Source organism: Scyliorhinus torazame, chromosome 14, assembly GCF_047496885.1.
Source record: "Scyliorhinus torazame isolate Kashiwa2021f chromosome 14, sScyTor2.1, whole genome shotgun sequence".
Classification (NCBI taxonomy): domain Eukaryota; kingdom Metazoa; phylum Chordata; class Chondrichthyes; order Carcharhiniformes; family Scyliorhinidae; genus Scyliorhinus; species Scyliorhinus torazame.
Window position 1 is genome coordinate 178,114,522 of NC_092720.1, and position 24,367 is coordinate 178,138,888.

General features: G+C 47.8%; 1 protein-coding gene across 6 annotated transcripts in view; it reads right to left on the minus strand.

The window, feature by feature from the left end:
- Positions 1 to 18,319: 18,319 nt before the first annotated feature.
- LOC140390245 (uncharacterized) overlaps positions 18,320 to 24,367 on the minus strand; it is a 580,951-nt gene continuing 574,903 nt past the window's right edge. For all 6 annotated transcript variants that reach the window (XM_072475229.1, XM_072475231.1, XM_072475230.1 and 3 more), the window contains one exon: positions 18,320 to 18,791. In XM_072475229.1, the coding sequence (XP_072331330.1) occupies positions 18,613 to 18,791 (179 nt within the window). In that variant the 3' untranslated portion in view covers positions 18,320 to 18,612. The remainder of the gene's footprint in view (positions 18,792 to 24,367) is intronic.

Genomic DNA, 24,367 nt, shown 5'->3' on the forward strand with positions numbered 1-24,367 from the left:
TCAGCTGACGTAGCAACATATTAGGAGCAGGATTTGGCGAATCCGCACCTCAAACCTCCTTCACCATTCCATAAGGCCATGGTTGATCTGACTGAGGCCTCAGACCCACTCTCTGCCCTGTCCTCTGTAACCCTTGACTCTCCTGTCAATCAAAAATCTGTCTAATCAGCCTTTACAAAAAAACATTTTATTAAGGCATTTCTAATTTTATAATAATAACAGTAAACGGTACAAATACAAATATAAACATAGTGCAAAGACTGCCTCCCTCCCTCACAAGTTCCACCTCCTCTAAACAATAATCTAACTTCCCCCCCCACCCCCACCTCTGCTGACAGTTAGTTTTCTCGAAAGAAGTCGACAAAAGGCGCCACCTCCGGGCGAACCCTAGCATTGACCCTCTTAGGGCGAACTTTATTTTCTCAAATCTGAGAAACGAAGCCAGATCTCTGAATTCGGGGGCTTCGAGTCCCTCCATGAAAACAATATCCGTCTCCGGACTACCAAGGAGGCAAAGGCCAAGACATCAGCCTCTCTGACCCCTGGACTCCCGGATCTTCCGACACTCCGAAAATCACCACCTCTGGACTTGGCACCACCCTTGTTTTTCCCCTAAGCTTCGGACATGCCCAAAACCTATGGACATGGTTTGCTGGCTCTCCCGCACATCATGTACACCTGTCCTCTGTCCCAAAAAACTTGCTCACCCCGGACACCATCATGTGTGCCCGGTGAACGACCTTAAACTGAATCAGGCTGAGCCTGGCACATGATGAGGACATGTTGACTCTGCTTAACGCATCCGCCCAAAGACCTGCCTCTATCCCCCCACCCCAGCTCATCTTTCCATTTGCGCTTTAGCTCCTCGGTCTGCATTTCCTCCGACTCCATGAATTCTTTATAAATATCCAAAACCTTTCCCTCTCCCACCCCTGTTCTGGAAACTATCCTGTCCTGTATCCCCTGTGGCAGTAGGAGTGGAAAGGTCGAAACACCCCGTACCTGCAGATACATGAATCCATTTCCTGCTGGCAGTTCAAATTTCTCCTCGAAATCCTTCAAACAGGGGATGCTCCCATTTATAAATAGATCCCCCATCCTCTCAGTCCCTGCTCTCTGCCATCTCCAAAACCCACCATCCTGCCTTCCCGGTACAAACCGATGGTTATTGCAAATCGGGGCCCAGACCGATGCTCCCTCCACTCTCATATGTTTCCTCCACTGCCCCCAGACTCTGAGAGCCGTTACTACCACCAGGCTTCTGGAGTACCAGGTCGGCGAGAACGGCGGAGGTGCTGTTATCAATGCCCCCAGACTTGTGTCCTTGCATGATGCCACCTCTACTCGCTCCCACACCGACTCCCCCCACTACCCACTTCCTAATCATGGCTATATTTGCCGCCCAGTAATAGTTGCTAAGGTCCGGCAGCGCCAACCCACCCTCCCCTCGGCCCCGCTCCAGCAACACCTTCTTCACTCGCGAGGTTTTACCGGCCCACACAAAATCACCTTGTTTACCCGTTTTAAAAAGGCCCTTGGGATAAAGATGGGGAGGCACTGAAAAACAAACATAAACCTCGGGAGGACCGTCATTTTCACGGTCTGTATTCTTCCTGCCAGTGACAGCGGGAGCATGTCCCACCTTCAAAAGTCCTCCTTCATCTGTTCTAGCCGGGTCTAATTTAGTTTATGTAACAGCCCCCAGTCCTGTGCCACCTGGATTCCCGAATAACGAAAGCTTCCTCCCACCACTCTGAACGACAGCTCTCCCAATCTCCTCTCCTGCCCCCCTTGCCTGGATTGCAAACATCTCGCTTTTCCCCATATTCAATTTGTACCCTGAAAACCGGCCAAATTCCCCTAAAATTCTCATAATCTCTCCCATCTCCCCTAACTGGTCGGAAATATACAGGAACAGGTCCTCGGCATATAGCGAGACCCTGTGTTCTACCCCCCCTCCTACCAACCTGTTCCAGTCCCTTGAAGCTCTTAACGCCATCGCCAGTGGCTCTATGGCCAAAGCAAACAGCAGTGGGGAGAGGGGGCATCCCTGCCTAGTCCCCCAGTGCAATTTAAAATAGTCCGACGTCAACTGATTCGTTCGTACACTCGCCACGGGTGCCTGGTACAACAACCGGACCCAATCAATAAAGCCCCGCCCAAACCCGAAACGCTCCAACACCTCCCACAAATTCCACCCGGTCGAATGCCTTTTCTGCGTCCATCGCGACCACTACTTCCACCTCCCTCCCCTCTGGGGGCATCATGATCACGTTTAAGAGCCTTCTAACGTTGGCCGTTAGCTGCCTGCCCTTAACAAACCCCGTCTGGTCCTCCCCTATCACCTCTAGGACACAATCTTCTATCCTTGCGGCCAATATTTTAGCCAACAGTTTGGCATCAACATTCAATAGGGAAATTGGCCTGTATGACCCGCGTAGCTCAGGGTCCTTCTCCCGCTTCAGGATCAGTGAGATTGAGGCCTGTGACATTGTCGGGGGAAGAACCCACTGCTCCCTTGCCTCATTAAATGTTCTCACCAGCATTGGACCCAGCATCTCAGAGAACGTTTTGTAAAATTCCACTGGGTAGCCGTCCGGTCTTACCCGACTGCATGGCCCCTCTGCTATTTCCTCAATCCCGATCGAGGCTTCCAGCCCATCCACCAACCCTTCCTCCACTCTCGGAAACTCCAGCCCTCCCAGAAACTGCCTCATCCCTTCCACCCCAGCTGGGGGTACCGACTCATGCTACTCCTATGCTGTACTTTTCTTTGTTCCTTAATAGGATGGGAATAGAGGGATACGGACCCCGGAAGTGCAGAAGATTTTAGTTTAGACGGGCAGCATGGTCAGTACAGGCTTGGAGGGCCGAAGGGCCTGTTTCTGTGCTGTATTTTTCTTTGTTCTTTGTTCATATAGCCAGCTGTAAAACTCCATAACCCCCCCTTCCCCCCCATGCTGAGTCCAAGGCCGTGTTCCCAGCTCTGTCCTTCAGTCTACCTATCTCCCTGGCCACCTCCCTTTTCCTTAGCTGGTGTGCAAGCATTCTGCTGGCCCTCTCTCCATACTCATATATCACCCCCCCTCGCCTTCCTCAATTGTCTTCCCAGTAGACAACAGACCAAACTCCATCTGTAGCCTCCGCCTCCGCCGCTCCTTCAATAACCCTGCCTCCGGGGCCTCCGCGTATCTCCTGTCTACCTGGAGTATTTCCCCAACCAACCTATCTATCTCTCCTCTCTCCACCTTCCTCCTGTGTGCCTGTATCGATATTAGCTTCCCCCTAACCACTGCCTTCAGGGCTTCCCAAACCATCGCAGCCGGGACTTCCCCCGTGTTGTTTATTTCCAGGTAGTTCTGGATGGACTCCCTCACACTCCCTCGTCCGCTAACAGTCCAATCTCCATTGCCGTCGCTGGCCCCCGTCCTTGCACACCTGTAAATCCACTCAATGTGGGGCATGGTGCGACACAGCAATCGCCGAATACTCGGTATCAACCACCCCCGCCAGTAAAGCCCTGTTCAGGATTAAAACATCGATCCGGGAGTATACTTTATGTCCATGCGAAAAGAAAGAAAACTCCTTCGCTCTTAGCCGACCAAGCCTCTACCCCACTCATCTGCTCCATGAACCCCTTTAGTTCCTTCCCCATTGCTGGCACCCTCCTTGTCTTTGAGATCGTCTGGTCCAACCTTGGATCAATGACCGTATTAAAGACCCCCCCCCCCCCACCCCCCCCCCCCCCCCCCCCCCCCCCCCCCATGATAATGTGTGAATCCAGGCCCGGGATCCTCACTAACACCTGTCTTATAAACTCCGTAACATCCCAGTTTGGTGCGCAGACATTCACGAGCACCACCGGTGTCCCCTCCAGATTCCCGCTGACCATGATATGCCTGCCCCCCATATCCGCAATTATTTTCTTCGCCTCAAATGACGCCCATTTATTAATCAGGATCGCGAGCCCTCCTAGTCTTAGAGTCCAACCCCAAGTGAAATACCTGCCCGACCCACCCCTTCCACAACCTGGTCTGATCTGTTACCCTCAGGTGTGTCTCCTGTAGCATTGCCACGTACACCTTCAATCCCCTCAAATACGCGAACACACGAGCACTCTTAACCGGCCCATTCAGCCCTCTAACATTCCACGTGTTCAGCCTGACCGGGAGGCATCTATCACCCCCCCCCCCCCCCGCCGATCAACCATCACCCTTCTTAGGCCAGCCTCCAGCTTGTGCCCCACGCCCCCGCATGCCCGCTCTTCGGCACCCTCCGTCCTCAACCTCCCATTTGTCTCCCAGCAACAATCCCTCCCCTGTCAGCAGATCAATTCCCCCCCCTCCATTACCAGCACAACAATTCCAACCCCCTTTAACAAACCTTTCATCTGCTCACCCCCCACTGTGCATCTGTGAGCTAGCCCGCCCAGCTAGCCTGGTAGCTCCCCACCATGGCGCCAAACATCCTACCCACTATTGTGTCCCCCACTCCCTCGCTTGGAGATACATATTCACTAAACACAGTTCCAACCAAACACAAAGAAAAGACAAAGAAGATCCATCCACCCTTCCCCCACCAGCACCAGGTTAACTTACAAAACTGAGCAACAGCCCAAGAATCAATATAAAAAACATTTCACATGCAGTTCAAAAGCGAGAATAATTTTAACAAAATCGATACAGCATTACCGGTCGAAGAGCTCAGTGTCCTGCCAGACTTTTACTTTTAATAAAGTCCATCGCCTCATCCGGCGACTCAAAATAGAGTTCCTGATCTTCAAAAGTGACCCATAAACGAACTGGATATAGCAGCCCAAACTTCACATTCTTCCTGAAAAGGGCTGATTTTTCTCTTCTTTTGGCCAGATCCTCACCTAGGTCCTGGTAGATTTGCAGGATGCTGTTCTCCCACTTGCAGTTCCGTGTCGGCTTGGCCCATCGCAAAATCTGTCCCTTGTCCAGGAACCGGTGCATTCGCACCACCATCGCCCTCGGCGGCCCGTTTGCACACGGCCTCCTCGCAAGCGTTCTGTGCGCTCTATCCACTTCCAAGGGTCGAGCAAACACCCCATCACCCCTTAACTTCTCGAGCATATTCGGCATATAAGCCCTTGCGTCCGTTCACTCGCAGCCCTCAGGGAGGCTGCCGATCCTCAATGTCTGTCGACGGGACCTGTTCTCCAGGTTTTCCACCTTCTCATGCAGACTTTTCTGCTGATCCCTCATCAGTCCTGTCGTGTTGGGTGTTCTGATGCACAAATGATCCAACACGGCTGTACATGGTACAGCTCTGTTTTATTATCTTAACACCGGTTACAACTAACTGCTGGCTTGGGTACGTGTTTCACCAGCTAACCTGTGGAACCAACCCTATCACTATCTTAGTGAGGCCCTCAGCACATGGTGTATGTCTGAGTGGCGCGCTGTGAGCTCTGTGCTCTGAGCTATCTCCTGGTAGAATGAGCGGGAACTGTGGTGTTCCCTGTTTTATAGTGCGTGTGCTCTCACTTGTGATTGGCTGCGATGTTATGTGTGTGCTGGTTGGTCCAACTGCCTGTCCATCAGTGTGTGTGTGGTTGCACCATGATATGTTAATGTGGATATCATGACAAGTCCCACCTGTATCTCCAGTGCAGTTAGGTGTTCCTCGTGCTCAACCATCTTCTCCAGAACCTTCTGAATCACCCGACCTTGGGCTTCCAGCCCCTGCTCCACCCGGTCGATCGATGCCTTGATCTTGTCTAGACCTTCCTCCTTTTGCTTGGCAAAACACTTCTAAATAAAGTTCACCAACTGCTCCGTTGCCCACTGGGCCTCTGAGCCAGTCCCCTGCACCTGCGCCATGTTTTTCTGTGCTGTGGGTTTTACACGTGCCTTCTCTGCTCGATTTTTCCTTCTGATACGAATGTCTAATCAGCCTTGAACACATTCAGTAACTCTGCTGTTCTCTGGGATAGAGAATTCCAAAGACTAAAAACCCTCGGAGAGAAGAAATTCCTCCTTATTTCCACCCTAAATGTTTAAGCTGTGCTACGCCTCCCTCCCCCCCCCCTTAGATTTCTGCCAGTAGGGGAAACATCCACTCAGCATCCACCCTGTCGAGCCTCCCTCAGGGCTGGCTTAGCTCATTTGGCTGGACAGCTAGTCCGTGATGCAGAGCAAGACTAGTAGCGTGGGTTCAGTTACTGTGCTGGCTGAGGTTATTCATGAAGGCCCTGCCTTCTCAACCTCACCCCTTGCCTGAGGTGTGGTGATCCTCAGGTTACTTCACTGCCAATCAGCTTTCCTCCTGAAAGGGGAAAGTAGCCTGTGGTCACCTGGGACTATGGTGATTTTACCTTTAGTATGTCTCAATCAGATAACCTCTCACCAATCAGAACTCCAATGATAATGGGCCCAACCTGCTCAAACTTTCCCCAGAAGACAACCCTTCACGTTGTTTCCTGTCTGCAGCCTTTAACCAGAACTGGGAAATGTTAGATATCTGTGTGGTTTGTCTCATAGAATCGTAGAATTTACAGGGCAGACGGAGGCCATTTGGCCCATCGAGTCTGCACCGGCCCTTGTAAAGAGCACCCTACTTAAGCCCATGCCTCCACCCTATCCCCATAACCCAGTAATCCCAGCTAACCTTTTTGGACACTAAAGGCAATTTATCGTGGCCAATCCACCTAATCTGCACATCTGTAGACTGTGGGAGGAAACCGGAGCACCCAGAGGAAACCCACACAGACACGGGGAGAACCCTAATGTGACTGGATTGGCAAACGATTGCTATACACCCCTGCTGGCTTGCCAGCGGAAATACCGTTGGGTGAAGTAGTTCAGTTCTTGGTCAGATGGTCACGAGTCAGTTGACAATGTAACCCTGCTCACTCAGCCACTCAAAAATATGTCCCTGACCCTGTCTTCTGCATATCAATTGGTTGATCACCGGTGGGTGGGGCGGATGAATGTAATTTAATTTGAACTTTCAGGCGGGAGTGCAAATCGGAGACAATGATTTCAATGGCAAGAAAAATTGGGTATTGTGCAAAATTTGTTTAAAAATAAAATTTGTTCATGGAATGAGGCAAGGGGTGATGGTAGAGGACTGCTTTTGCGATTGGAAGTGTGCGACCAGCGGTGTACCACAGGGGTCGGTGCTGGCACCCTTTGTTATATACATTAATGACTTGGTGGTGAATGTGAAAGGTACACTTAGTAAGTTTGCAAATGACATGAAAATTGGTGGTGATATTGATCCACTGGTAAATTGGGCAGAGCAATGGCAGATGGAATTTAATCCTCAGACGTGTGAGGTGATGCACTTTGGGAGGTTTAATAAGGGTAGGATTTGCACAATGAACGGTAGGTCTTTAGGGAGTATTGAGGAATAGGGCGACCTTGGTGTACAGGTCCATGGATTCCTGAAGGTGGCAGCACAGGTAGATGGGGTGGTGAAGAAGGCATACGGAATGTTTGCCTTCATTGGCCAGGGCACAGAATACAGGAGCAGGAAGATCTTGGTGCAACTTTATAAAACATTGGTTAGGCCACAAATGGAATAGTGTCTGCAGTTCTGATCACCACACCATCGGAAGGACATGATTGCTGAAGATGGGATGCAGAGAAGATTGTTGCCTGGGATGGAAAGTCTCAGCTATGAGGAGGGACTGGGTAGACTGAGCTTGTTTTCACCTTAAACAGAGGAGGCTGAGGGAGAATCTGATAGAGGTGTACCAAATTATCAGAGGCATAGATAGGGTAGATGGTAAGAACCTTTTCCCCATTGCAGAGGTGTCTAAGACCAGAGGGCAGAGGTTTAAGGTGAGGAGTAAGTGGTTTATAGGGGACCTGAGGAAACATTTGTTCACCAAGAGGGTGGTGGAAATATGGAATGTGCTGCCTGAGAGGGTGGTGGAGGCAGGTACTCTCGCAAGACGTAAGAAGCATCTCAACCAGCACTTGAATCACCAAGGCATACCAGGCTACGGACCAAGGGCTGGTAAATGGGATTAGTAGAGATTGGTATTTGATGGTCCGCCTTGACATGGTGGGCCGAAGGGCCTGTTTCTGTGATGTATGACTATGCCTCCACATCTCCAGTGTCTGTTACCTTTGCTGAGGACAAAGCAAATTAGATATTTTCAGAATACAGTTCACAAAACAAGGTGAACAATTTCAATCTCACTCACCCAGTGTGGCACTGACAGTATGGGGTGAATGCTGGGTTGGTGGCCTGCCCAATGCTTCTCTCCATTGATGTCAAATATTCAGCCTGTTGTACAGGACCGTTTATCCAACTTTGCCTCTCCATGGAGTCACAATCCCTTTGACTGGAAGAGCAGAGTCAATGGACCAACTGGCCTACGTCTGCTCATCCATCTCATGGATGGCTCACTTTGCTCTCGGCTGAGAATTGATGTTGCGAATATTTAGGTAAGGGTCAGTGCTGTGACAAACTGATTTTTATAAAAATATATACATAAATACAAACAGACCACCCTGGTGGGGAATGGTCTGAGGGCTCTCTGCTTCTTTCCATGGTAAAGAAGAGGAGGTTCGCGCCGGGGAACTGCAAGTTGTTTATATGATGTAGGGCATCAGGGGAATCACCAATGTAGGTGCTGTCAGACCTGCTGAGATTGCCCAGTATTTTCTATTTTTCTTTGATGCTTTAAATACAACTGGTTAATTATTATCTAATTCCTATTTCCCCACCCTCCACATACAAAAGGCAGACAAACACAGAGGAGAAGAAAAGGGTAAAGAAAAACTTAAGTAAAAGGAAAATAAGAGTCTTTGTTTCAGATGGTGATTTTAGCAGCATACTCATCTTCAAACTTTGCTTTAAGTTTGAGGTTTTACTGTAGATTCATTCAAGTCTCTGTAGTTTCAGAAATACAGCACTCACACACTTTCTGGAGAGGGAGAGCATTTTCTTGTCTTTATCTGCAACATGTAATGGTTTCCTTGTAAATTAATTAATTCAGCTTCTCTGCATCTTCAGGAATACAGCACTCACAGCCTTTCTGGAGAAAACACAGCAAAGAGGGTAGATTCTGGGTGTCTAGGACTCAAACTGAGCTCTTTGGGACTCTGAAAATCATTGCACTGGGATAGGATCCAAGCACCACTTGCTACTGGTCAGAGAACAGCCTTTTGGGCCAATTCATTGGCCACCAGCCAATCAATCAAACTGAGTCCCACCACTTCTCGCTCACAGGTGCCGAAAGGTCTGAAGCTCCTGTTCAAACTAACAGATCCCAGCAAAATGTTCTCTCCTGTAACTTCTGAATTCCTAATTTTTTCTGCTGATTGACGTAAAGATACATCAAAAATGATAACGGCAAAATAGAACCGAGGGGAAATAAGGGAATAAGCAGAATCCGTACACTGGATCAGGCCCCTACCGTTTATCAGGATACTGGACGGGAATCAAAAACGGGAATCTTTTGTCTGTACCAACCCTCTGAATGGGCATCCTACTAAGGCCCACTCTCCCGCCCTATCCCCGTAACCCCACCTAACCTGCAAATCCCTAGGCACTCCGGGGCAATTTAGCATGGCCAATTTACCTAATCTGCGCATACTTGGGCTGAGGGAGGAAACCGGAGCACCCGGAGAAAACCGACACAGACACAGGGAGAAAGTCCACACAGTCTGGAATGGAACCCGCCCTGGCACTGTGAGGCAGCAGGGACGCCCATGTTGGGAAGGTGAACCACTCCAGTCACCCATTAAATTACTGATGTTTTTTTCTTCTTTCATTCTTACCCTTATTTTCAAATCCCTCCCTGTCTCTATAATCTCCTAAAGCCCCACCACTCTTGCATGCAGCATGGGCATCACTGTCAAGGCCAGCATTTGTTACCCAACTTTAATTGCCCTTGCACTAAAACCATATCGGAGGGGCAGTTAAGAGTAAGCCGCATTGCTGTGCATTTGTAGGCCAGGCAAGGCCAACGACTGAAAAGTCCCTTCCTTAAAGGATATCAGTGAACCAGGTAGGTTTATATGACAACCAAGTACAGTTGTCATGGTTGGCTACCATTACAGGAATGACTTTCAATTCCAGATTTTTAATAAAAGTTATTACTTGAACAACTGTTTTTTTTTTAAAATTTAGAGTACCCAATTAATTTTTCCAATTAAGGGGCAATTTTTAGCGTTGCCAATCCACCTACCCTGCACATCTTTGGGTTGTGGGGGCGAAACCCACGCAAACACGGGGAGCATGTGCAAACTCCACACGGACAGTGACCCAAAGCCAGGATCGAACCAGGGACCTCGGCGCCGTGAGGCAACAGGGCTAACTCACTGCGCCATCGTGCGGCCACACTTGAACCACTGTTAGGGTGTGCTTTAAACCCATGCTCCCAGAGAATTAGATTGGGTCTCCGGTCCTATAACATTACCTCGGCATCACTGTCTCCCATTGGAGTGATGCTTCTCGACCAACTTGGTCATTTACCCCAATACCTCCTTATGTTGCTCAGTGTCTGGTCCTGTTCCATAATGATGTGCCCTGAAAGGCTTTCCTGCATTAAAGATGCCACCTAAAGGCAAGTTGATTGTTGTCGGCCACACCTAATTTTGGCCCAGATCAAACCCACTGTGTAACAACTTTGTAAAGTTTGTCAATTCTCGCTATTTGGTGACCAAATGTGCACATTATGAATCTTTAATCATGAAACAAACATCTAGGGAGCATATATTGTTTATTCAATGTCAGGGCTTTGTGGAAATGTTATTGGAGATTTTTCCCTGATCCTGCGGTGAGTAGCTCACCTCCTAACTCCCTAAAGCCTTGGCATCTGTGAGGACACAAGTGAGGAGTTTGATGGAATATTCCCCACTTGCCTGGATGAGTGCAGCCTCAACAACACTCACGAAACTCGACACCATCCAGGACAAAGCAGCCCACTTGATTGGCACCCCTTCCACAAACATTCATTCCCTCCACCATCGGTGAATAGTGGCAGCCGTGTGTACCATCTACAAGACGCACAAGGTTTCTTCGACAGCATCTTCCAAACTCATGAACTCTACCTTTCCAAGCCGCCCTGACTTGGAAATGCATCGCCGCTCCTCCACTGTCGCTGGATCGAACTCCTGTAATTCCCTCCCTAACAGCACTGTGGGTGTACCTATGCCACACAGACTGCAGCGGTTCAAGAAGGCAGCTCACCACCACCCTCTCAAGGGGCAGTTAGGGATGGGCAATAAATGCTGGCCTAACCAGTGATGCCCACATCCCATAAATAAAAATAAAAATTATTTTGCTCTTTTCATCACTGTCCATGGACACACTGGCTGGCAGAGTTTCATCACTCTTTCAGCTGATTTGATATCATCTTAGATTCATTCATTTTCCATTCATTCCTGGGATGTGAGGGATACTGTCAAGGCAGCTTTTGTTGACCATTCTTTGCAAAGGTGGCGCTGAGCTGATTTCTTGAACTGCTGCGGGCCATGTAGTGTAGATATCCCCCATGGTGCTGTTATTATTATTATTGTCTCTGGTGTTACTGCTTCCCTAGCTTCCTAAATCAAGGGCAACATGCCTCACCTTCCATCACTGCTACTGATAATAGGTGAGGAGGTTGTAGATTTTCAAACAATGAATATCGAGGATTGTCTCACTGGCGGGTCTGACCTGACAGACAACTCTTGGATTCTAAGTAATAAATTGCAGTTGTCATTGTTGTAATGCAGGAAAGACAAAAGCAAATTTCCGTACAGCAAGATCCCGCAAACCGCATTGTGATGTTGACCAGATAATCTGTTTCAGTGACATTGGTGGAGGAATTAATATTGGCCAGCATGCCGAGGGGAACTTCCAAATCCTTTTTCTGGTCATGAGAGCTTTTATGTCTGCCCGAGATGACTTTGGTTTAGTGCCTCATGCGACAGTCAGCACCTCCAACAGCGAATCACTCTCACAGTGCTACACTGGATATGTGACACTCGCTCCTGGAGTGATTGGATGTGAGCATTGCTTGCAAAGCCAGTGTTTATTGCCCATCCTTAATTGCCCTTGAGAAGGTGGTGGTGAGCTGCCTTCTTGAGCCTCTGCAGTCCCTGAGGTGTAGGTACACCCACAATGTTGTTGGGGAGGGAGTTCCAGGATTTGGACCCAGCGACAGTGAAGGAACGGCGATATATTTCCAATGGATGGTGAGTGACTTGGAGGAAAACCTCCAGGTGTTGATGTTCCCATGCATCGGCTGCTCGTCCTTCGAGATGGGAGTGGTCGTGGGTTTGGAAGGTGCCGCTGAAGGAAATTTAGTGGCAATGCATACTGTAAATGGTATAAGTGGCTGCCACTGTGCGTTGGTGGTGGAGGGAGTGGATGTTTGTGAAAGGGGGAGCTATAAGTGGGCTGCTTTGTCCTGGATGGTGTTGAGCTTCTTGAGTGTTGTTGGAGGCAAGGCAAGTGTCATCCAGGCAAGTGGGGAGTATGCCGTTACACTCTCGACTTGTGCCTTGCATAGACAGGCTTTGAGGAGTCTGGAGGTGAGGTACATGCTGCAGGTGTCCTAGCCTCTGACCTACTCTTGTAGCCACTATCATCCACTATCAATTCCTTATTTAAAATAAATTTAGAGTACCCAATTCATTTTTTCCAGTTAAGGGGTAATTTAATGTGGCCAATCTACCTAGCCTGCACATTTGTGGTTGTGGGGGCGAAACCCACGCAAACACGGAAAGAATGTGCAAACTCCACACGGACAGTGACCCAGAGCCCGGATCGAACCTGGGACCTTGGTGCTGTGGGCAGCAGTGCTACCCACTGCACCACCGTGCTGCCCATCCACTATCAATTCCTACATGTTGGGGTAAAATTAGATGCAAAGAAAATGGTATTGATTGGGTTGTCTGTGATATGTGTCACCTGCAATTCAGTCCCATCGACTTCAAACAACCTCTACATTAGGTTTGTCATGTAAAGGTGAACAATGTAGACCTGCCATTTTTGGGGCTGTGCCTCTGACCACCTTCACCCCCTGTATCTCCACTCAAACAGCAGATCTCCAGCCTCTTGTAGCCACAGTATTTATATGGCTAGCCTAGATGGGTTTCTGGTCAATGATATCCCCCAGGATGTTAATCTGGTAGGAATGTAATATAAAAATTATGCATTTGAAGTATTTGCAACTGTAGGTACCATCGGAAGCGGGCGTCGGTGTCCTATCATGGGGCAGCTCGCTGATTGGCTCAGGTGTCCTATCATGGGGCAGCTCGCTGATTGGCTCAGGTGTCCTATCATGGGGCAGCTCGCTGATTGGCTCAGGTGTCCTATCATGGGGAAGCTCGCTGATTGGCTCAGGAATGAATGTTTCCCACTTATTCCGAGAAAGGCATTCAATATTCAGCGAGCCAGAGAATGGAGGGTCGTCAAAGTCAAATGGAGATTCAAGGAACATCCTTGAGGGCTCTTCCAAATTGGTTAATGGCACTGTTGGCCTGGCCATGTGCTGCAAATGGTGATGTGTGCCGGAGAAATCACGCCCCGAGTGGTTCAATGCACTCGAGACTGATCTGAGTATCTTAATCCCAAGATTATTTAAATTGGCTAATTGGAAATGGAAATGTGACTGATTTATTTCTTCAGTTGGAGTGTTTGCAGTAAATGAGAGGCTGGGTAAATTGGGCCTGTAGTCACTGCAGTTTAGAAGAATGCGAGATAACCTCATTGAAGCATAAAATAGCCTGAAGTGACTTAGATAGGATGGACGTTGAGAGGTTATTGCGCTGGTCGGGGAATGTGGAAAGCGCTCTCAGGATACGGTGCTAACCACTTCGGACTTGAGAGGAGGAGAAATTACTTCAGTCAATTTACCCCCCTCCCCCCCACCCAACCCAGACCCTCCCGCTCTCCCTCTCCCCCTCCCATTCCTACCCCCCCACATCAGTCTTCAACTCACCCCCCACTTTGCTTCCGTGAACTAACCCTCCCAGCTGGCCTGGCAGCCCCCCGCCCATGGCGTCCAGCATCTTACCCCCCCCCCCCCACCCCCCCACTGGTTCCCCTCACCCCCTGCTCTTAGTGCAAACAGTTGAAACAAAAGCAAGAAGCAAAAACAAACAAACAATCCCTCCCAAGGTCCGAGCACAGAGGCCACCCCTCCTCCCTTAACAAATTCCTATATACAAGCCCAACCCCAAACAGAACCGAAAAAACAGAAACAAGCAAAACCCCCAAAATAAGGCCGAACAACACAAACCCAAAGTTTAACAAAACATAGTTCAGTTCTCCTCAGTCAAAATTAAACCTGTCAGTCTATTCTCCTTCATAACGTCCGCTACTTCTTCTGATGAGCCAAAGTGCAACACCCAGCCCCTATAGGTCACCGATAAGGCGGGCCGGGAACGTTATGTGTTTCACCTTACAAACCTGGTGACTGTAATTATTGGGCAGCCACAGACCAAATATTTCAGGAATTTTAATAAAATCTATTGGACAATTCACTTGTGTTGCTGCTCCGGGGCATGTGGGGCTGGAATTGACCGTGCACTTGCCCAGGCTTGCAATAAACCTGGGGTAAGCATTTTGTTCAAAATGCAACACTTATTCATCAATTAATTTGTTTGCTATCTGTTTTTTAAGCAGTTAAAACTGTAATTAGAATGGTTCCTGTGATTGGGCAGCACTTTCTGAACAATCCTCAGTGCACTAATAGCCACGCTCACAGATGATGAGTTGAGCTCGTAACGTGGTTCATTTGCACTTGCTGGAAGTGACATACTTTCATACGCAGGGACCCATTCATTGCAAACAAAATGAATATGAACAAGTCTTGCACCTTTTTTGTATTACCCTGGATATTTGGGGAGGACAATAGTTCCCTGTTGTTTTCTCCATGGCAATGCCTCGGCCAATCAGAATCGACTTGCCTAACCAATCAACGCCCTTTTCTCCTGGAGTATAAATTGTGGTGATGGTTCGAAATTTGGCATTCTCGCATTTGTCCTGAAGGGTGAAAGACTAAAAGTTTTGACAACTCACCATACTGACTTGGAAATATAACAGCCGTTCCTTCACCGTAGCAGGATGAAAATCCGAGAACGACCTCTCTAACAGCACTGTGGGTGTACCTACACCTCACGAAATGCAGCGGCTCAAGAAGGCAGCTCACTACCACCTTCTCAAGGGCAATTAGGGATGGGCAATAAATGCTGGGCCGAGCCGGCGACACCCACATCCCGTAACTCCCGCACTCTCTCCCCCTCTCTCTCTTCGGCCGAATACAAGGGCTTTCCACATGACAGCTGCCTTAATGTTCACCACTCCAACCTCCAAGCCCTGCAGTAGGCTGACTGCTCATGGGATGTGTAGTCAGAGAGACATAGCTACCCTCAATCCAAATCCACGCCCCCTCCCACAATGCGCAGTGACAGCTTAATGTTAAGCAGAGTGTTCCCACGTTCCCTGAAGCTACTCCTTCTGTAAGCCACGGGGCCCCGCTCACATGAGCTTACAGACACTCTTCCACTGCAAGACCGGACCTCAGAATTGGGCAAGACCTCCGCGCAGACCGTAGAAAACATAAAGCTGCGCTGAAACTTTGTGGTCATTGTTGTAGGGCCCCCTGCTGCCTCACGGCGCTGAGGTCCCAGGTTCGATCCCGGCTCTGGGTCACTATCCATGTGGAGTTTGCACATTCTCCCCGTGTCTGCGTGGGTCTCACCCCCACAACGCAAAGATGGGAAGGGTATGTGGATTGGCCACGCTAAATTGCCCCTTAATTGGATAAAAAATAATTGGGTAGTGGAAATTAAAACAAAAAAAGAAAAATTGTTGTAGGGCTATCAGACTCAGGAGCAGGAATATGCTATTTGACCTTTCAAGCTTGCTGCGAGAAGAGCAAAATTCTGAAATTAATGCTGATTAAACAACAGAATTGAATCCAAACTACATGTGAAACTAAATAATACCATAACAGCGTTAAATATTTATTTATTTGATGATTTATTAATTGAAGTATTGATAGGCTAAGGCCTTGCTGTCTCCTTTTTAAAATTAATTTACAGGATGTGGGCTTCGCTGGCTAGGCCAGCATTTATTGCCCATCCCTAACTGCACTTGAAAAGGTGGTGGTGAGCCACCTTCTTGAACCGCTGTTGCCCCTGAGGTGTAGGTACATCCACTGTGCTGTTAGGGAGGGAGTTCCAGTATTTTGACCCAGCGACAGTGAACGGACAGCTCATATATTTGCAAATCAGGATGGTGAGTGGCTTGGGGGGGGGGGGGGGGGTGGAACTTCCATGTGGCGGCATTCCCAGGTATCTGCTGCCCTTGTCCTTCTAGGTGGTAGAGGCCATGGGTTTGGAAGGTGCTCTGTAAGAGCCTTGGTGAGTTCCTGTAGTGCATATTGTAGACGGTACACATGGCTGCGACTATGCATTAATACTGGAGGGAGTGACTGTTTGTGGAAGGGGTGCCAACCAAATGGGCTGCTTTGTCATGGATGGTGTCAAGCTTCTTGAGTTTTGTAGCTCTGCACTCATCCAGGAAAGTGGAGTGTATTCCATCACACTCTTTGGATTCTCTTTGGATATTTGCATGAAGTGCATGTATTACCTACATAATAAAATCTCATTGAAAGCAGATTATCTCCCAAGACAGAACACCATTTTAAAAGTTTCCCTGAAGCCAGGCATTAACTTTGGTCGTCCAGAATCACCGCCCAATTGAAAACATGGACAATCAAATAGATACACAAAACTGAGGCATGCTGGTCGATCTCTCATCAGCAGGAATTACTTACGTTCCTCTGACAGCGAGAGCTTGCTGATGAGTTTGAAAAGGGAAAGTAGCTGAGAAATAAATGCTCAGTTTTCCTCGCCACTTCTCACTGCGGACCTGACAAATTCTGTGCCTCCACCTGGACGCCTTCCCCTACCAATACGAACCAGCCATCCCGAACAGGCGCCGGAATGTGGCGACTAGGGGCTTTTCACAGTAACTTCATTTGAAGCCTACTTGTGACAATAAGCGATTTTCATTTCAATGACTTGGACTGCCTGACATTGTCTCTTCCAATTATGATCTTATAGACCCCCACCCTGATTGGTAGAGAAATACATCCCAAACAATTTGCAGTTACTTAGCACCTTTGGCAGTGTACATAGAATCCCTACAGTGCAGAAGGAAGCCATTTGGTCCATCAAGTCTATACTGACCCATTAAAAGAGTACCCTACCTAGGCCCATTCCTTGCTGATTCTACCCTGCCCAGACCTATTGTGATGAAATTGTTATATTTCATATTTATCGCAGTAATGTTATTTAAAAACTGGTTTACAATGCATACAGCCAGTTTGTCTGCTAAAGCTGTAATTAAGGGGTTGTAAAAGTGAGAAAATCCTTTCTTTTGCAGGTGGGTGGTTTTCTGCTGATAGATTTGAGAAGCCTTTACTTGTTTACAGATAGGTGGCTAATGGAATATTCTTTTGGCTTTGGAGGATCGCTGGGATGTAGATATTTTATGAAAGATACTGTATTTGATCTTGGCTAACCGGGTCATGGGACATCTTGTGGGAGGAGACATAAGAATGCCTTAAACTTTGCATACAGATGATGTAATTAAGGAGAGGAGCCAGGTCTATCTGTAGTTTCAGTTTGCCAGAGGATTTTAGTCTGACAAGAAATGTCTTTCAGTTTGCTTCTGAAAGGTTCTCTCCAAGGGCAGTGCACAGAGAAACGCAGGTAAACCTGATTATTAACTTTATTTCTAAGTGGTATTTGAACTATATTGGTTTCATTCATTGGACTATATAGTGGCAGGTGTTGGGAGTAAATTAAAGTTCTTTCGTTACTTAAGAGCTCTTGAAACTGTTATGTGGAAAGTTATTTCTTTGGTGCTAATGTGGTTAATTCTGTGCTGAAATTAAAGTTTGTTTTAACATAAAAGATATCTATTGGTCAGTGTTATCACTCCTGTGGTGCAGTCACATTTCCTCAGTTTTACAAATTGCAAATAGTTGGCTTCTCATCTGGGTTCCTAACACTGCAATGAGATCACCCCTCATTCTTCTAAATACCACAAAATAAAGGCCCACTCTATTTAATCCCTTCATCCCAAGATTAGTTTAGTGAACCTCCATTGCATTCCCTCTCTAGCAAGTGTATCTTACCTTCTAAGGGAACCAAAACTGCACACACTACTCCACATGCAGTCTCACCAAGGCTCTATATAATTGCATTAAGGCATTTTTACACCTATACTGAAATCCTCTTGCAATAAAGGCTAACATCCACCATTGTTTTTGTGAATTGCTTGATGTACCTGTATGTTAGCTTTCAGTGAAAAGAGATCAAGGACTGCATTGCCATTGACATATCAATTTTATTTCAGTAAGAGCACTGACAGGTAAAGAGATTCTGAGCAATACATGTAGGTCGTGGATTGGTGATCATCGATTTCCTGATTTTCCTTAATTCAGGCAGTTAAACTATTAAGCCCAATTTAGAAGATTTCTTACACAATGTTCGATTGCCTTCTAGCGGCACCAAAATAAAAGCAAACCTTTGAATGAAAATTGATGCGTTAGACCGGATTAATCAGAACTACAATCGGGCGAAGCAACGCACATAGTGTTTGTCTTCAGACAGTGTTCAGCTACTTGGGTGGACGGGGGGGTGGGGCATCCGTGTTTCCCCAAAACTGTTGCAAATAGTATCTCCTCTGAACGATCAAGGCAAGGAAGGAAATCAGAAATCCCACTGAAAGCAGTCCGAGAACTGGGAGATAACCGTTGCTCCCACTCCTCTCCGGGTTCAATGGCAGTCGAATGAGATCTGGGTTCAAACAAACAGATATTTAGATGCAGCGTGAAACAACTGGCGAGGCCTTCAAATGGTGCCCCAAGGTGACTTGGCAAATGAGAGCCATTCTCCAGCACCAGACTGAAGACTAAATGTAGAAAAATCGAAACACAGAAAGTAGGAGCAGGAAGCCATTCAGCCCTTCAAGCCCGCTCTGGCATTCATTATCATCATGGCTGATCATCCATCTCAATAACCTAATCCCACCTTCCCCCATATCCTTTGATCCCCTTCGCCCTAAATACTATATATAATTGCTTCTTGAATAAAGGAAATGTTTTGGCCTCAACTACGTCCTGTGATACCAACTCTCTGAGTGAAGGAATTTCCCCTTATCTCTGTCCTTAATGATCTACCCCATATCCTCAGACTGTGACCCCTGGTTCTGGACACACCCACCATCGGGGACATCCTTCCTGTATCTGCCCTGTCCAATCAACAAAGAACAAAGAAATGTACAGCACAGGAACAGGCCTTTCGGCCCTCCAACCCTGCTGCCCATCTAAACTAAAATCTTCCACACTTCCGGGGTCCACATCCCTCTATTCCCATCCTATTCATGTATTTGTCAAGATGCCCCTTAAATGTCACTATCATCCCTGCTTCCACCACCTCCTCCGGCAGCGAGTTCCAGGCACCCACCACCCTCTGTTTAAAAAACTTGCCTCGTACATTTCTTCTAAACCTTGCCTCTCGCACCTTAAACCTATGTCCCCTAGTAATTGACCCCTCTACCCTGGGAAAAAGTCTCTGACTATCCACTCTGTCTATGCCCCTCATAATTTTGTAGACCTCTATCAGGTCACCCCTCAACCTCCGTTGTTCCAGTGAGAACAAACTGAGTTTATTCAACCTCTCTTCACAGCTAATGCCCTCCGTACCAGGCAACATTCTGGTAAATCTGTTCTGCACCCTCTGTAAAGCCTCCACATCCTTCTGGTAGTGTGGCGTCCAGAATTGAACACTATACTCCAAGTGTGGCTTAACTAAGGTTCGATATAGTTGCAACATGACTTGCCAATTTTTATACTCAATGCCCCGGCAAATGAAGGCAAGCATGCCGTATGCCTTCTTGACTACCTTCTCCACCGGTGTCGCCCCTTTCAGTGACCTGTGGACCTGTACACCTATATCTCTCTGACTGTCAATACTCTTGCGGGTTTTACCATTCACTGTACATTCCCTACCTGTATTAGACCTTCCAAAATGCATTAATCCTGTTAGGATTTTATAGGTTTCTACGAAATCCCCCCTCAGTCTTCTGACCTCCAGCGAATACAATTGTAACCGATTCATATTTTCCTCATATGCCAGTACGTCATCCCAGGAATCAGTCTGGTAAACCTTCTCTGCACTCCCTCTAAAACAAGAACATCTTTCCTCAGATAAGGAGACCAAAACTGCACACAATATTCCAGATGTGGCCTCACCAAGGCCCTGTATAATTGCAGCAAGACATCCCTGCTCCTGCACTTGAATCCTCTCGCTATGCAGGCCAGCAGACCATTTGCCTTCTTTACCGCCTGCTGTATCTGCATGTTTAACTTCAGTGACTGGTGTGCGAAGACACCCAGGTATCATTGCATATTCCTTGCTCCTAATTTATGGCCATTTAGATATAAACGACTATGCAAAATACTGCAGATGCTGGAACCTGAAACAAGAACAGAGAGCGCTGGAAAACTCAGCAGGTCTGCCGGCATCAGCAGAGAAAACAGAGTTAATGTTTAGAGTCCTTTGACTCTTCGTCAGAACTGAAGGCAGAGAGAATGTAGAAACTAAAAGCAAAATGTAGCAGCTTTAAGAACAAAAGACAGGGTTTTCTATATTCTTTCATGGGATTTGGGCATTGCTGGCAATTTGTTGTCCATCCCTCATTGCCCTCAAACTGAGCATCAGTTAAAAGTCAACCACATTGCTGTGGGTCTGGGGATCTGGAGTCACATGTAGTCCAGAGCCGGTCAGGACAGCAGAATTCCTTCCCTCAAGGGTGTGCAGGTTAGGTGGATTGGCCATGATAAATTGCCCTTAGTGTCCAAAATTGCCCTTAGTGTTGGGTGGAGGTGTTGACTTTGGGTAGGGTGCTCTTTCCAAGAGCCGGAGCAGACTCAATGGGCCGAATGGCCTCCTTCTGAACTGTAAATTCAATGATAATCTATGATTAATCTAGGACAAAGGTTCGGCACAACATCGTAAGCCGAAGGGCCTGTTCTGTGCTGTATTTTTCTATGTTCTATGTTCTAAGGGACATTAGTGAACCAGATGTGTTTTTACAACAATTGACAATGGTTTCATTTTTCATCATTAGATTTAAATTTCAAATTTTTATTGAATCCAAATTCCACCATCGTCTATGGAGGGATTCGAACCCGGATCCCCAGAATACCATTCTGGGCCTCTGGATTATTAGTCCAATGATAAGAGCACTACGGCACCACTTTCCCATGGTGTGGAGTGAGAAGGGGAGGGGGTGATTTGCACTGAGGCAACACAGGAGAGGAATGTTTGAAAAATGGGGGGAGGGGTTTAAGATGGACTGACCGACTGAGCTTGTCCACTATCTGCTATTTTTTGCATCAAAATGAAGATTTGGCAATGGTTCTTTTGATGAGGACACAAAGGTGGGAATTGAATGAGCGAACCTCCCCATTATGTTATGCCCCATTCCTGCCTTTTGCGGTCGTAGTGGTCGGTGAGGGAGCAACTCATTGCGCAGAGTGGGCAAGAGCTACTGCTCAGTGGCAGGCCCGGCCTGATAATGAATTTCCATTTGCTGCAATGGAACCGAATACTGGCCTGTGCCATCGCAGTTGGAGGCCAATGTGACAATAGGTCAGTGCAGAAGCCTCAATTCTATCCCTGGAACCCATACAACGCAGGAGGCCATTTGGCCCATTGTTCCTGCGCTACCTCTTTGAAGGAGCTATTTCAATTATTCCGCTGGACTTCCTGCATTCCCTAATACTAACAGCACTCTGTATGTACTGACACCACATGGACTGCAGCGGCTCAAGAAGGCGACTCCTCACCACCTTCTCAAGGGGCAATTATGGATGGGCAAAAAATGCTGGTCTGGCCAGTGGAGCCCACATCCCTGATGTTACGGTTCGCACAGGGTCTGAATCGCATTCAATAAGGCATCACACAAAAGGCTACTTAATAGGATCAGAGCCCATGATGTTGGATAGAGGATTGGCTAACTAATGGAAGAGAGAGACTTGGGGTAAGAGGGGTATTTTCAGGATGGAAACCTGTAACTAGTGGCGTGCTGGGGCCACAATTATTCACAAAATATATATATATATATATATTTAAATTTAGTGTACACAATTAATTTATTTTCCAATTAAGGGTAACTTAAGAGTGGCCAATCCACCTAACCTGCACATCTGTGGATTGTGGGGGCGAAACCCACGCAAACACGGGGAGAATGTTCAAACTCCACACGGCCAGTGACCCAGAGCCGAGATCGAATCTGGGACCTCGGTGCCGTGAGGCAGCAGTGTTAACCACAGCGCCACCGTGCTGCCCTTTTCACAATATATATTAATGACTTGGACAAGGCAAGTGAATCTGCTATTGCCAAGTTTGCGGATGATACAAAAATAGGTAGGAAGGTAAGTGGTGAGGATGACATAAAGAGTCGACAGAGGAATATAGACAGGTTAGGTGAGTGGGAAAAAACTTGGCAGATTAAATATAATGTAGGAGAACGTGATGTTATGCACTTTGGTAGGAAGAATAAAGGAGCTGAATATTATTTAAATGGAGAAAGAATGCAGAAAACTGCACCACTGAGGAATTTGGAGATCTTTGTGTATGAATCACAAAAAGGTTACCCTGCAAGTCCAGCAGATAATAAGGAAGGCAAATGGAATGCTGGCCTTTATTTCAAAGGGAATGGAGTTTAAAAATAAGGACGACTTGCTCAAACTATACAGGATACTAAATAGACTATACCCGGAATTCTGTGTACAGTTTTGGTCTCCGATTCTTTTTATTTTTTATTTGAAAAAAATCTTTTTATTGGCATTTCTCATATTTATAAACAGTTGTATATATACACATCACATTTTTCTCGCCTGCGCTAATTTCCTTTATTATACAGAGGTTTAGTTTGTCCTTCGTTTAACTGACCCGGCGTGCCTTTCATTGCCCACTGGATCGGTCTATGGTTCCTGCCCCCCGCCCCCCCGGCTTCGGCTGTGCTTTTCTTTTCTTTTCCGGACAGAATGGAATAATCTCTTGTGGTTACCCTGCCTTCCTTCTGCCTCCCCCGCTGCACCCCCCCCCCCCCCCCCCCCCCCTGGGTTGCGCAGTCTTTTGGTAACTCATCTATCTTGGTGTTTAAAAAAATAATAATAATAATAATTCTTATTAGGTTACTCCTCGTTGCTGGCCTCGATCAGGTTTTGGAACAGACCGACAAACTGCCCCCGAGTATTCTGGAAGCCTTCCTCTGACCCTCGGGTGGTACTTTATCTTCTCCAGGTGAAGAAATTCCGAGAGGTCAGCGAGCCAGTCTGCAGCTGTGGGTGGGGCTGCCGATCGCCAGCCCAGCAGGATTCTCCGGCGTGCGATTAGGGAAGCGAAAGCGAGGGCGTGGCCCCCTTCCCCATGTGTAACTCTGGCTGCTCCGATATCCCGAAGATTGCCACTATTGGGCATGGCTTCACCCTCACCCCCACAACCTTGGACATTGCCTCGGAGAAGGCTGCCCAGAACCCAGCAAGTTTGGGACAAGCCCAGAACATGTGGGTGTGGTTGGCTGGGCCCCTCTGGCACCGTTCACATTTGTCCTCCACCTCCGGGAAGAACCTGTTCATTCGGGTTCTGGTCAGGTGCGCTCTGTGCGCCACTTTGAGCTGCATTAGGCTTAGCCTTGCGCAGGAGGTGGAGCTCACCCTGCTCAGTGCTTTGCTCCAGAGTCCCCATCCTACCTCTGTCCCCAGTTAGTCCTCCCATTTTTGTCTGGTCTCGTCCAGTGTGTTCGGGCTCTGTCCAGTAGCTGTCCCTATATTTTCCCACAGAGCCCCCCTTCTCGTTGCTTGTGCCTATCAGGTCCTGTAGTAGTGTGCTTTCTGGGGCCCCAGGGTACCCCACTGTCTCTTTGCGGAGGAAGTGTTTTATTTGGAGGTGTCTCATTTCCTGTCCTTTTGCTAGCCTCCATTTCCTCGTCAGTTCGTCTAGTGTCGCCAGTCTGTGCCCTACGTAGAAGTCCCCGACCGTCAATGTGTCCCGTCCCGCCTCCATTTTTTGAAGGTGGTATCTAGCATGGCTGGGGGGAATCTGTGATTGACGCAGATGGGGGCCATGGGGGACATTTTAGTTATCCCGAAGTGTTGTCTGAGCTGGGTCCATGTTCTCAGCGTGGCCGCTACCACTGGGCTCGTTGTGTATCTTGTTGAGGGGGATGGGAGTGCTGCTGTAGCCAGGGCCTGGAGGGTCGTTCCTTTACAGGATGCCTCCTCCATTTGTACCCCAATCTGTGTCAGGTTCTTGTACCCATCCCCTCACTCTTTCTGCTGTTGCTCCCCAGTGGTAGTATT